General features: G+C 38.1%; 2 protein-coding genes across 15 annotated transcripts in view; both read left to right on the top strand.

The window, feature by feature from the left end:
• Window positions 1-7,080, top strand: part of mtpn (myotrophin) — a 204,430-nt gene extending 197,350 nt beyond the window's left edge. For all 12 annotated transcript variants that reach the window (XM_073945855.1, XM_073945856.1, XM_073945857.1 and 9 more), the window contains 3 exons: window positions 474-587; window positions 1,230-1,313; window positions 5,783-7,080. In XM_073945855.1, coding sequence (XP_073801956.1) covers window positions 474-587; window positions 1,230-1,313; window positions 5,783-5,869 — 285 coding nt within the window. In that variant the 3' untranslated portion in view covers window positions 5,870-7,080. The remainder of the gene's footprint in view (window positions 1-473; window positions 588-1,229; window positions 1,314-5,782) is intronic.
• A 1,164-nt stretch (window positions 7,081-8,244) lies between these two features.
• fam180a (family with sequence similarity 180 member A) overlaps window positions 8,245-11,495 on the top strand; it is a 41,443-nt gene continuing 38,192 nt past the window's right edge. Inside the window, exons 1-3 of one of the 3 annotated variants that reach the window (XM_073946849.1) lie at window positions 9,819-9,887; window positions 10,385-10,533; window positions 10,645-10,767. The gene's annotated coding sequence lies outside the window, so the exon portion shown is untranslated. Of the gene's footprint in view, window positions 10,768-11,495 lie in introns of all 3 variants that reach the window. The other 2 variants (XM_073946847.1, XM_073946846.1) reach the window with 2 other exon arrangements.

The raw sequence follows: 11,495 nt of genomic DNA, 5'->3' as shown, positions 1-11,495 counted from the left end.
ACTTTTTAATTAAATTATACATTTAATTATTAAATATTTGATTATATTATAGTAAAATGAATTTCAATTTAAATTATATTAAAATGTCTTGATTTAATCTAATTAAACATTAAAGAATAAATCATAAAATTCCCATAAATAATATCAGCTCCATTAAATAACACAATTAGACATTTTAATAACAGTTAAATGCAATAGACTGATTATATCAGCATATAACACTTGCTAACAGAGTTGTGATATAAACAAAATGCTATTGGCTGTTATTTTTAAAAGGAGGAAGAGCTACTTTATGCCCTGTCTGCATGCTTTAATTGACATTACATCAAGCAATAATGCACATTTCAATGCATTTTACTGGCACTTTACATACAGATGTCTCTCTCTGTCTCCCACACACAAGCTCTTACATTCACACACACACACACTCTGCATCAGTGATGTTTGTTGCTGAAATGCGGTGGGTTTTTCAGGCTGAGGATGTGAACAGGACTCTGGAAGGGGGCCGAAAGCCGCTACATTACGCAGCCGACTGCGGTCAGGCCGAGATGCTGGAGTTCCTGCTGTCCAAAGGAGCCGACGTCAACGTAATTATCCTTCACCCACACACACACACACTGGCTCCCTGTGAGTGCAGATGAATATCTGCTCCTGCATGTAAATGTGTAGCATGTGGAGTCCCGCTTCACTGATAACATCACAGCACTGACTGTAACTCAAGCTGAATCCACACACACACACTCATCAGACTTTATCAAATAAATGCAAGGTAAAATAAAAAACATCTCACTGTTAAACCACATTAAACTATTTCTTCTTGCAGACTGCAGAAATAAACATGTTTAATATTTGCTTTATTATATTATTTATTCTATTTATATTAATATAGAAGCTCATGTTAATCGATGTAAAACCCATCTACAATCCTCAAGCTGCTAACAAAATGCTGAATTATTATTTATTATTATAAGATCATGTAAAATATGTATATAATAAATAATAATCTAGAAAATGATTAGGTTGTAATTAATATATCCTGCGATGTGACTATTGTGATAATGATCGCATTGCCATATCGATGCTGAAACTGTTTCATATTTTAAGATATACACCACTTTAGGATTAAAATATAAATAGATATGGTAATAATAATACTAGACTATATACTGCCACAGACTCTCTTTCTCTCTGTGTGATTGACTGATTTAATGTGTTGTGTTTTTTGGCAGGCTCCAGATAAACATGGCATCACTCCGCTGCTGTCGGCCACATATGAGGGTCACGTCACCTGCGTCAAGATCCTTCTGGAGAAGGTACATACAGCTGTGTGTGTGTGTGTGTGTGTGTGTGTGTGTGTGTGTGTGTGTGTGTGTGTGTGTGTGTGTGTGTGTGTGTGTGTGTGTGTGTGTGTGTGTGTGTGTGTGTGTGTGTGTGTGTGTGTGTGTGTGTGTGTGTGTGTGTGTGTCTGAATCTCTACCGTCGGGCATTATTTGCGCTGTGCTGAGGTGTGTATTGTGGCAGTGAGAGAAAGAGCTTTTTGTCTGGTGGGTTTTAAAGCTGAAAGCGTCTGAACGGAGGCTGTAAACAGTGGCGTGTGCGGGGTCAGGCTGGGTTATATAATGCTGAGCTGGACGCTGCGCATTCTTCACTCAGAGAATCCCTCTCAGATTACACACACACACACACACATCTCCTCGGGGCCGCTCGGATGCGTTTGTGTTGAAATATTCCTGCTTATTCTGCCGCTGAAATCCCTTCGGATCAGTTCACAAGTGCTGTGTTGTTTTTTCTAGTGCTGTGGTGAAACATTGAAGATTCTGTCCTCTGGTTCAGAATGAGAGGCCTGTTGGTTAGTTTTAAAGTGGATGTATGAGTAATTATGAAGCAATAAGAATATTTTGTAGCTATTAAAAGCATATGCACTTTTATTTATTTATTTATTTAATAATTAGTCCTCTGGTTCAAGGCCTGTTGGTTAGTTTTAAGGGGATGTTGGCTGATATTACTTGTTCATTTACAAAATATTAAGAAAGTATAATGGGATATTAATGATTCTGAAGCCATATTAACGGCTATTAAAACAAATTCACTGCTTGCATATGTATTTTTTATTTATTTATTCATTTAAAAAAAAATCTTGGTCTTCAGGTTCAGAATGAGAGGCCTGTTGGTTATATTTCAAAGTGGAAGTTGGCCAATAAATGTAGGCTTTACTTATTCATTTACCAAATATTACAAGGGAATAATATTGTGTATGTAGGGATGTGAATATGTTTAGTTATTCAGATTAATAATGTGCAGCTGTGGTAAAAGTAAAGCTTTATTAGTTGTTCAGATGTTGGAGAAACACACATGACTCTCGCAGATGGATGAGCGATACATCAACACTTCCTCTTTTCAGATATTAGGAACTAAAACTTCTATAATTACCTTCAGATATTTGCTGTCTGATAAATATTGTTATTTTAGTTTTATTATGTAACAGTTTGCAGGGTTGTGTGTGCTTTTCATTCTTTATAGACTTGTTCTGTTAGGGCTGCTCGATTATGGGAAAAATCATAATCACGATTATTTTGGTCATAACTGTAATCACGATTATTCAAAACGATTATCAGTTAAAGTCAAAATTATTAGCGCTCCTGAGAATTTAGTCTTTTTAAATAACTATTTCCCAAATTATGTTAAACAGTACATTTTAACAGTATTTCCTCTAATATTTTTTTTTCTTCTGGTGAAAGTCTTATTTGTTTTATTTTAGCTCAAATAAAAGCAGGTTTAAATATTTTGAAACCCATTTTAAGGTCAATATTATTAGCCCCCTTATGCAATATATATTTTGATTGTCTGCAGAAGAATCTACTGTTATACAATGACTTGTCTAATTACTCTAATTAAGCCTTTGAATTGCACTTTAATCTGAATGCTTGTATTTTGAAAAACATCTAGTAAAATGTTATGTACTGTCATCATAGCAAAGATAAAACAAATCAGTAATTAGACATGAGATATCAAAACTAGTGTGTTCAGAAATAAGTTTAAAAAATCTTCTTTCCATTAAACGGAAAATTAATTTCTCGTCGTTTGATTAATGATAAAACAGGCGGCAGCATTTCGCACTGTCACTTTAATGGTTTCTCTGTCACGTGTCTTTTGATTCTCAACTCGTGTTTATTATGCAAATGAGGGTTAATATGAATAATCACTAATCACTGCGTTTTGACACCTATTTGACTATTAAAGCGCTCACGTTAATGACTTTAGATGTCTGCGCTCCTCTGCTCGTCTCCGAGACCGAATGCTGACCGCCTGCTTATGTGTGTGCGCGTGTTGCACACACACATAAGCACGAAGTCTTTCGCGCTTTTAGTATATGATGCAGTAATCGTTTATCTGGATTAATGGTTTTTCAAAATCGTTAGGAGCCATAATCGAAATCGGATTTTCGATTAATTGCACAGCCCTATGTTCTGGACAAAGTGAATGTGTTTTATTTTCCTGCAAAATCCATGAAAATGTTTGTCGACTCTTTAAATTATGGGAAGTAGTTAGTAAATATGTTTCCAAATGGGTTCTGATATGCAAATTTACCTTCGGTCAATATTCTTGAGCTCACGGTAGAGGTGATGAACAGCTGTGGTTTAATCTGTTAGTGTGAATAAACAGATTGATTCATTTGTGTTTAATCTGTTGGTGTAAATGAACAGATTGATTTATTTTTGTTTAATCCGTTAGTGTGAATGAACAGATTTATTCATTTGTGTTTAATCCATTAGTGTGAATGAACAGATTGATTCATTTGTGTTCAATCTGTTAGTGTGAATGAACAGATTGATTTATTTGTGTTTAATCCGTTAGTGTGAATGAACAGATTGATTCATTTGTGTTCAATCTGTTAGTGTGAATGAACAGATTGATTTATTTGTGTTTAATCCGTTAGTGTGAATGAACAGATTGATTCATTTGTGTTCAATCTGTTAGTGTGAATGAACAGATTGATTTATTTGTGTTTAATCCGTTAGTGTGAATGAACAGATTGATTCATTTGTGTTCAATCTGTTAGTGTGAATGAACAGATTGATTTATTTTTGTTTAATCCGTTAGTGTGAATGAACAGATTTATTCATTTGTGTTTAATCCATTAGTGTGAATGAACAGATTGATTCATTTGTGTTCAATCTGTTAGTGTGAATGAACAGATTGATTTATTTGTGTTTAATCCGTTAGTGTGAATGAACAGATTGATTCATTTGTGTTCAATCTGTTAGTGTGAATGAACAGATTGATTTATTTGTGTTTAATCCGTTAGTGTGAATGAACAGATTGATTTATTTGTGTTTAATCCATTAGTGTGAATGAACAGATTGATTCATTTGTGTTCAATCTGTTAGTGTGAATGAACAGATTGATTTATTTGTGTTTAATCCGTTAGTGTGAATGAACAGATTGATTCATTCTTAGGTGCTTCAGATGTAAATCAAACTTTGCCACATGTGTGAGGATGAATGATTCTGTTCACTTGTGTGAATGAACAAATTGAGTCATTTGTGTTTGAAGACTCAGATTTGTATCAGACTTTGCTGCGTGTGTGAGGAGAAATCATTTTATCTGTTGGGGTTAATGAACAGATTGATTCATTTGTGTTTGAAGACTCAGATACGAATCAGACTTTATTAGATGCATAAACATAAACCTCTCAGATGTGAATCAGACTCAGTTTGTAAAGGAGAATTGTTTGATCTGTTGGTGTGAATGAACAGATTTGATTCATTTGTGTTTGAAGACAAGATGTGAATCAGACTCTGCTTCGTGTGTAAAATAGAATCATTTAATCTTTTTGTGTGAATGATTTGATTCATTCATTTGTGTTTGAAGACTCGGATACAAATCAGACTTTACTATGTGTGTAAAGATAAATGATTCAGTTCACTTGTGTGAATTGGACTGTGTAAAGATGAATGATTCAGTCCACTGGTGTGAATGAACAGATTAATTCATTTGTGTTTGAAGACTAAGATGTGAATCAGACTCTGCTGTGTGTGTAAAGATGAATCATTTAATCCAGTGGTGTGAATGAACATATTGATTCATTTGATTTGTAGACACAGATGATGTGAATCAGACTCTGCTTTGTGTGTAAAGATGAATCATTTAATCTGTTGGTGTGAATGAATCAATTGAATCATTTGTGTTTGAAGACTCTGATATGAATCAGACTTTACTATGTGCATAAAGACGAATCATTCAATCTAATGGTGTGAATGAATCAATTGATTCATTTGTGTTTGAAGACTCTGATATGAATCAGACTTTACTATGTGCATAAAGACGACTCATTCAATCCACTGGTGTGAATGAACAGATTGATTCATTTGTGTTTGAAGACTCTGATGTGATTCAGACTTCTCTCCGTGTGTAAAGATGAATGATTCAGTCCTCATCCAGCGAGTGGATCAATGTGGCGCATTGATCGTGTGGAGGATAATATTTGTGTAAAGGGCTTGAGGCCGGTCGATGGTCTTGTGTTAAAGACTCCCTGTAGAATATGCATGAGACTCTCTGTTACTCAATAATGCCGTAATCGGCTCTTATGGTCAGGTGACGTGTGAGCTGGAAAGGTGATCTGCTGTAAACTGTTCTGTTGTTTATCTTGAATAATGGTGGGGTCGAGTGTAATCCAGCAGAGCTAACAGCACCGTCAAGAATCCTGGCTAATATGGCAGATTTGTCCAGTGTCATGCAGCCCTCACCCTGCTAACTGTGTTGTGTGTTTGTGTTTCTCCAGGGCGCCGATAAGAACCGGAAAGGTCCGGATGGTTTGAGTGCGTTCGAGGCGGCTGAAAGCGAAGCCATCAAAGCTCTACTAGAGTGAGCAGACGCTGCCGGCAGCGGAGAGGTTCTGACCACTGGATCCAGCAAACACACACTCACATACACACACACACACACACCTCTCTGTATCTGCCCGCTGGCTGCATCAGATCCTCTAGGTTTCCTTTTGTTTGTTCTCCTCCATTTTTTTATTTTATTTTAGGGGAGGTGCTTAATTTCCCCTCTAGTTTATAAGAGTCAGTCATTGGCTGATGGACCTGTCACTCATGCCTACGGACCAATGGGAACGCCTGTCTAACACCACTAACAAAAAACATGGACTTTAGAGTTCAGACTACAGCGCAGATTCTGTGAGCGAGTGTATGATGATGATGATGATGTGTGTGTGTTGTTTTTCAGACTGTTAAAGGTGCAAATGCAATTAGACGTCGGAAAAAAAAAAAAAGAAACTCTAGCTGATGAATTTCCCTACACTCCGCTTCCCTCCTCCAGCGCTCCGACATTACCGTCACATTGTAGATGCTCAAAGAACAAATATTAGACTTCAGACGCTCGAGTCGTTCTGCTGACGCACACACTCGCTTCTCCGCCCCTTTGAATTTGTGTTGTTGTGGCAAAAATAAATGAATTGTCAGCTGCTGTGCGCTTGTAGAGTGTTAAACAGGTGTGCTCGGACGGGGGGGACGCCAGTTCTCTCTCTCCTTCTCTCTCTCTCTCTTTATCTCTCTCTCTCTCTCTTGCTCAATTCAATTCAAACTTGTTTAATTGGCATTATAAATGTTACAAATGCATTTCTAAAGCATTTCTAATGTTTACATTAAATAAAAGCAAATTGCATAGCAGTAGTGACAGCTTAATAATAAACAATGCATTAATAGTAAGCAGTTGGTTCTCTCAAAAACAGCTTTCTCCTACTCAATTCTATTCAAACTTGCTTAATTGGCATGACAGATGCTTGTTTCAAAGCATTTGTAATGTTTAAAATAAATAGTACCTATGAAAACTAATGACAAAACAGTAGTGATGAAGAAATAATAATGAAAATACAGTAATAATAAACAGTTGGATCCCCCCCTCTCTCTCTCTCTCTCTCTCTCTCTCTCTCTCTGCATGATGGTGTTTAAGCTTTTCAGTTCAGTCGATTTGCTCCGACCTGCAGATGAACATTTTAAACATCCATATCCGGCATTGTTGTGGAAATAATAAGTCCGTTTGAAAACAACAAATCAAATAAAACAGTTTCAAATTGTGCATTTCTGATGGCTGATTTTGTCACGTGTTGATTAAACCGAGATGCATGATTTGTGATTTCCAAAACGATTTTAATTTTGTAGCGTGAAGAAAGATTACAGCTTAATTTTTAATTAATTACAGCTTTATTTTTCTAGCGCTTCTACAATGTAGATCGTGTCAAAGCAGCTGAACACAGAAGTTGTTGTAAATGTAAACCGTGTTAGTCCAGTTTTCAGAGTTGAAGCTCAGTTTAGTTCAGTTTAATGTTACCGGTTGAACCTGAAAGTGACGATGAGGTCTCAAAATGTATGTAAACGTCTTAAAAGGTATTGAATTACACTGATATATATCCTGTTTTTCCTTATTTAAGACTGAAATTTGATTCAACAAAAACAATTTAGGCAGCTTTTTACTGTGGAAGTAAGCTTGAATTGAATGGACTAGAATAGAGCAGCTTGAACAGTCAGCTACATGTCTTCTTTTGTGAGCTGAAGTTCAGTTTAGTTTAATAAGTCCAAACACTGAAGAGCAGATCCATCGATGCGCAGCTCCACAAGTCCCAAACCAAGCAAGCCAAAGGCAACTTTTCTAAATGCTCAAAAAACGAGTATGACGTGTCTAAGCCTTTGCGTTCAGTGCCTGTTTTACATCCACCAGCTTTAAAGTGCATTTTGGATTATTGCATAAAGAAAGCTTAATGGAAAGCCAAGATGTGCATCGTTTCTGAAAACGTGCAAAAAAAGAAAATGCATGCACACGATTGAGTAGGATAAACATTTTAATCATCAAGAAAAATGTTCATGAACACATTTAGTGAAATGCACATCAGTCTGCGTGATGTAGTTTAGTTTAAAATAGATAAAAATGTGCATGAATGGAGTTGCAGCACGTTTCCAGCACATTGTAAAAGATCTGAAATGATGTTTTGCAGATTCTAAAAGGCCTCAGCCGTCAGTCCGTCATCACAGTGCTTCAGTATTATTATTATTATACTATTATTCCCGAGTGTGACGCGATTGGGATGAGAATCAGCACCTCCAAGTCTGAGGCCATGGTGCTCCACCGGAAAAAGGTGGTTTTCCATCTCCAGGAGGAAAGTTCTTACCCCAGGTGGAGGAGTTCAAGTATCTCTGGGTTTTGTTTTCAAGTGAGGGAAGGATGGAGCGTGAGATTGACAGGCGGATCGGAGCCGTGGCAGCAGTAATTCGGTCGATGTACCAGTCCGATGTAAACAAGAAGCCTAGCAGAAAGGCAAAGCCCTCGATTTACCGCCCATGCTCCATTCCTACTCTCACTTATGGTCATGACTGAAAGGACAAGATCTCGGATACAAGCGGCCGAAATGAGTTTCCTTCGCAGGCTGGCAGGGCACACCCTTACAGATAGGCTGAGGAGCTCTGACACCCGGCAGTAGCTCGAAGTAGAGCCGCTGCTCCTCCACATCCAGAGAAGTCAGCTGAGGTGACTCGGGCATTTGTTTCAGATGCCTTCTAGACGCCTACCTAGGGAGGTGTTCCAGGCATGTCCCACTGGGAGAAGACCCAGGATGGAGGCACTATGTCTCACGACTGGCATGGGAACGCCTCAGGATCCCCTCAGAGGTGCTGGAGGGAGTGTCTGGGGAGAGGGAAGTCTGGGGTTTTCTCCTAAGACTGCTGCCCCCGTGACCTGGCCGCGGGAAACCGGATGAAAATGAGTGAATATTATTATTCCCTCCAGAACTGTCTTGAGCATTTGTCTGCACTCCCAAAAAGCATGTCACGCCTCCTAAAGCCACCGCGTTCACTGCCTTTCTTCTTCATCTTCTTAGGTGCAACTCATTTATTAGAGAAGACAAACACCACAGTGGCGGTTACCTGCTGAAGTTCCTGGAGGGATGGGAGACCACATGGGAGAACTAGGTTACTGTTGGAAGTGGTGTTAGTAAGGCCAGCAGGGGGTGCTCAACCTGTGTTCTGTGTAAGTCCTAATGCCCCAGTATAGTGAAGAGGACACTATACTGTCAGTGAACGGGTGAGCAGGATGTTAAACCGAGGTCCCGACTCTCTGTGGTTATTAATAATCCCATGGCATTTCTGGTAGAGAGTAGGGGGGTAACCCCGGTGTCCTGGCCAAATTCTCTCTATCAGGCCTCCCAATAATCCCCATACACTGAATTGGCTCAATCACTCTCTCCACTTCACCTATAGCTGGTGTGTGGTGAGCGCACTGGTGTTGTTGTCCTATGGCTGCCATCACATCATCCAAGTGGAGCTGCACACTGGTGGTGGTGTGGAGAGACTCCCCTCATGATTGTGAAGTGCTTTGGGTTTTTGGTCATACACAATAAGTGTGCTATATACATTACATAGACTACATTTCTCTGGCTCGTATTTGGCTTCAGTTTGCCAGGAAGTGATGATTTTGTTCTCCTTTACTCATTGAATGCGTTATTCACAGAAGTTTTATGCAATATTCCAGTTTTGCACATAAATCTAGTTTGCATGTTTGGATGGACACATCACTATTGACTTCCAGGGGTGACAACCCTGTTCCTGGAGATCTACCTTCCTGCAGGTTTCAGTTGCAACCCATATCAAACACACCTGCCTGTAATTATCAAGTGCCGTTCAGGTCTTAATTAATGGGTTCAGGTGTGTTTGATCAGGGTTGGAGCTGAACTGTGCAGGAAGGGAGATCTCCAGGAACAGGGTTGAGCACCACTGACTTAAACACATCAGTCATCTCTGCTGGGATTGTGACCGTTTCTTCTTCAGTCTCTTCCACAGTTCACCCACCAGACAGACTTTTTCACACCAAGGATGACCCAGAGGCCTTTCAGTCAGGTTTAGATCAACTTTGAGCGTATGCCAGAATAAATTGTGCTTATTTATCATGATTAGGCCCACACTGAATCTGCATGTGCAGAAATCTGCAGATGTTTAGCTCATCATCGAGTCTGATTAATTACTCGTGTAAATGTTCGTAAACTTGCATTTATTCAGTTTTTAAATTAATTACAGTGACATAATTGACTAATATGAAAATATTCACATGATTTAATCACAATACAGTTTGTATAGTCAAATTTTCTGTCTTTCAGTAGAGATACTACATGAGAGACTTGCTTTGTTTACCAAGTACATGGATCTAATTGAATTTGCATTGTAGACATTAAATAAAAGTTAAGAAGCTATTATTTTTATGTCATATATTAAGCTTTTAGTTATGATTTGCAGATTCTGTCTGGCCCTAATCATGATGAGGATTTAAAGTTGTTTAACTAAGTCAATAGTTTAAGTTGAATATGTTTATTTACAGCTACACACGTTCTGCTGTCAAGTTTGCTTTTTTAATAGATCCCAACCTTTGCGCAGGAAGCACATCTCCTCGTCTGTTTTGTGTGTTTATAAGTGAAGCTCCAGGACTGGAATACACACGTGCACCTTTGATCAGTAAAATGAGCCTTGGAGTTTCTCCTCGGCGATGGATGTAGGTTTGCTCACTGATGCCCAGACTGACCACTGAGACTCTCCACATGATCCTGCTTTTGCCTCAAGTGACTGATTGATATTGTGAAAGTGAATACTGTATAATTCACAGATGTGGAAGCTTCTCCTCTACGTCTGAAAGGGAATCTGGTCATCCTGCTCTCTGAGGCTTTCAGTCACTTCCCAGCAAATCATCAGAGTCTAAAGAAATTTCAGCTCCAGTTGAGTTTTTCAGGTAATGAAGGAAATTGCCAGTGGGAGATTTTAGGATTTAGAAGTTGATGTTGTTTATATACAGTTGAAGTCAAAATTATTAGCCCTAAAATTAAGTTTTGACAGATAAAGGAGTTTAATAACAGTAAATATAATTAACAGTAGTTTCTTTTTCTGAAGAAGGACTCATTTGTTTTATTTCAGCTTGAATAAAAGCAGTTTTTAAACCCATTTTCAGGTCAATATTATTGGCCCCTTCAGCAATATTAGTTGTGGATAGTCTCCAGAACAAACCACTGTTATACAAGGACTTGCCTAATTACCCTAACTTTACCCTAATTAACTTAGTTAAGCCTTTAAATGTCACTTTAAGCTGAATACCAGTGTCTTGAAGAATATCTAGTCTATTATTATGTGCTGTAATCATGGCGAAGAGAAAAGAAATCAGCTATTAGAAATGAGTTATTAAAACGTATGTTCAGAAATGTGCTGAAAAAATCTCTCCATTAAACAGAAGTAAATATACAGGAGGGCTAAAAATTTTGACTTCAACTGTATGTGTGTGTTTTATGTCAAAGTGTGTGAGAGAATGTGTGTTTTTATGACATATCAGGACACAAACTTGTATGACACTCTTATGGTACGTATTACAAGAAGGTGACTTGTGAGGACATTGCTTATGATTTTGTTATTCAACATTCATTTCAAGTAGTGCGAGTTATGTATTAATAATACTTTTCTAAGTAACGA

The sequence above is a fragment of the Danio rerio genome, chromosome 4, assembly GCF_049306965.1.
Source record: "Danio rerio strain Tuebingen ecotype United States chromosome 4, GRCz12tu, whole genome shotgun sequence".
In the NCBI taxonomy this organism is placed as follows: Eukaryota; Metazoa; Chordata; class Actinopteri; order Cypriniformes; family Danionidae; genus Danio; species Danio rerio.
Note: the sequence above shows the minus strand (reverse complement) of the source record. Positions and strands in the feature narration are given on the sequence as shown.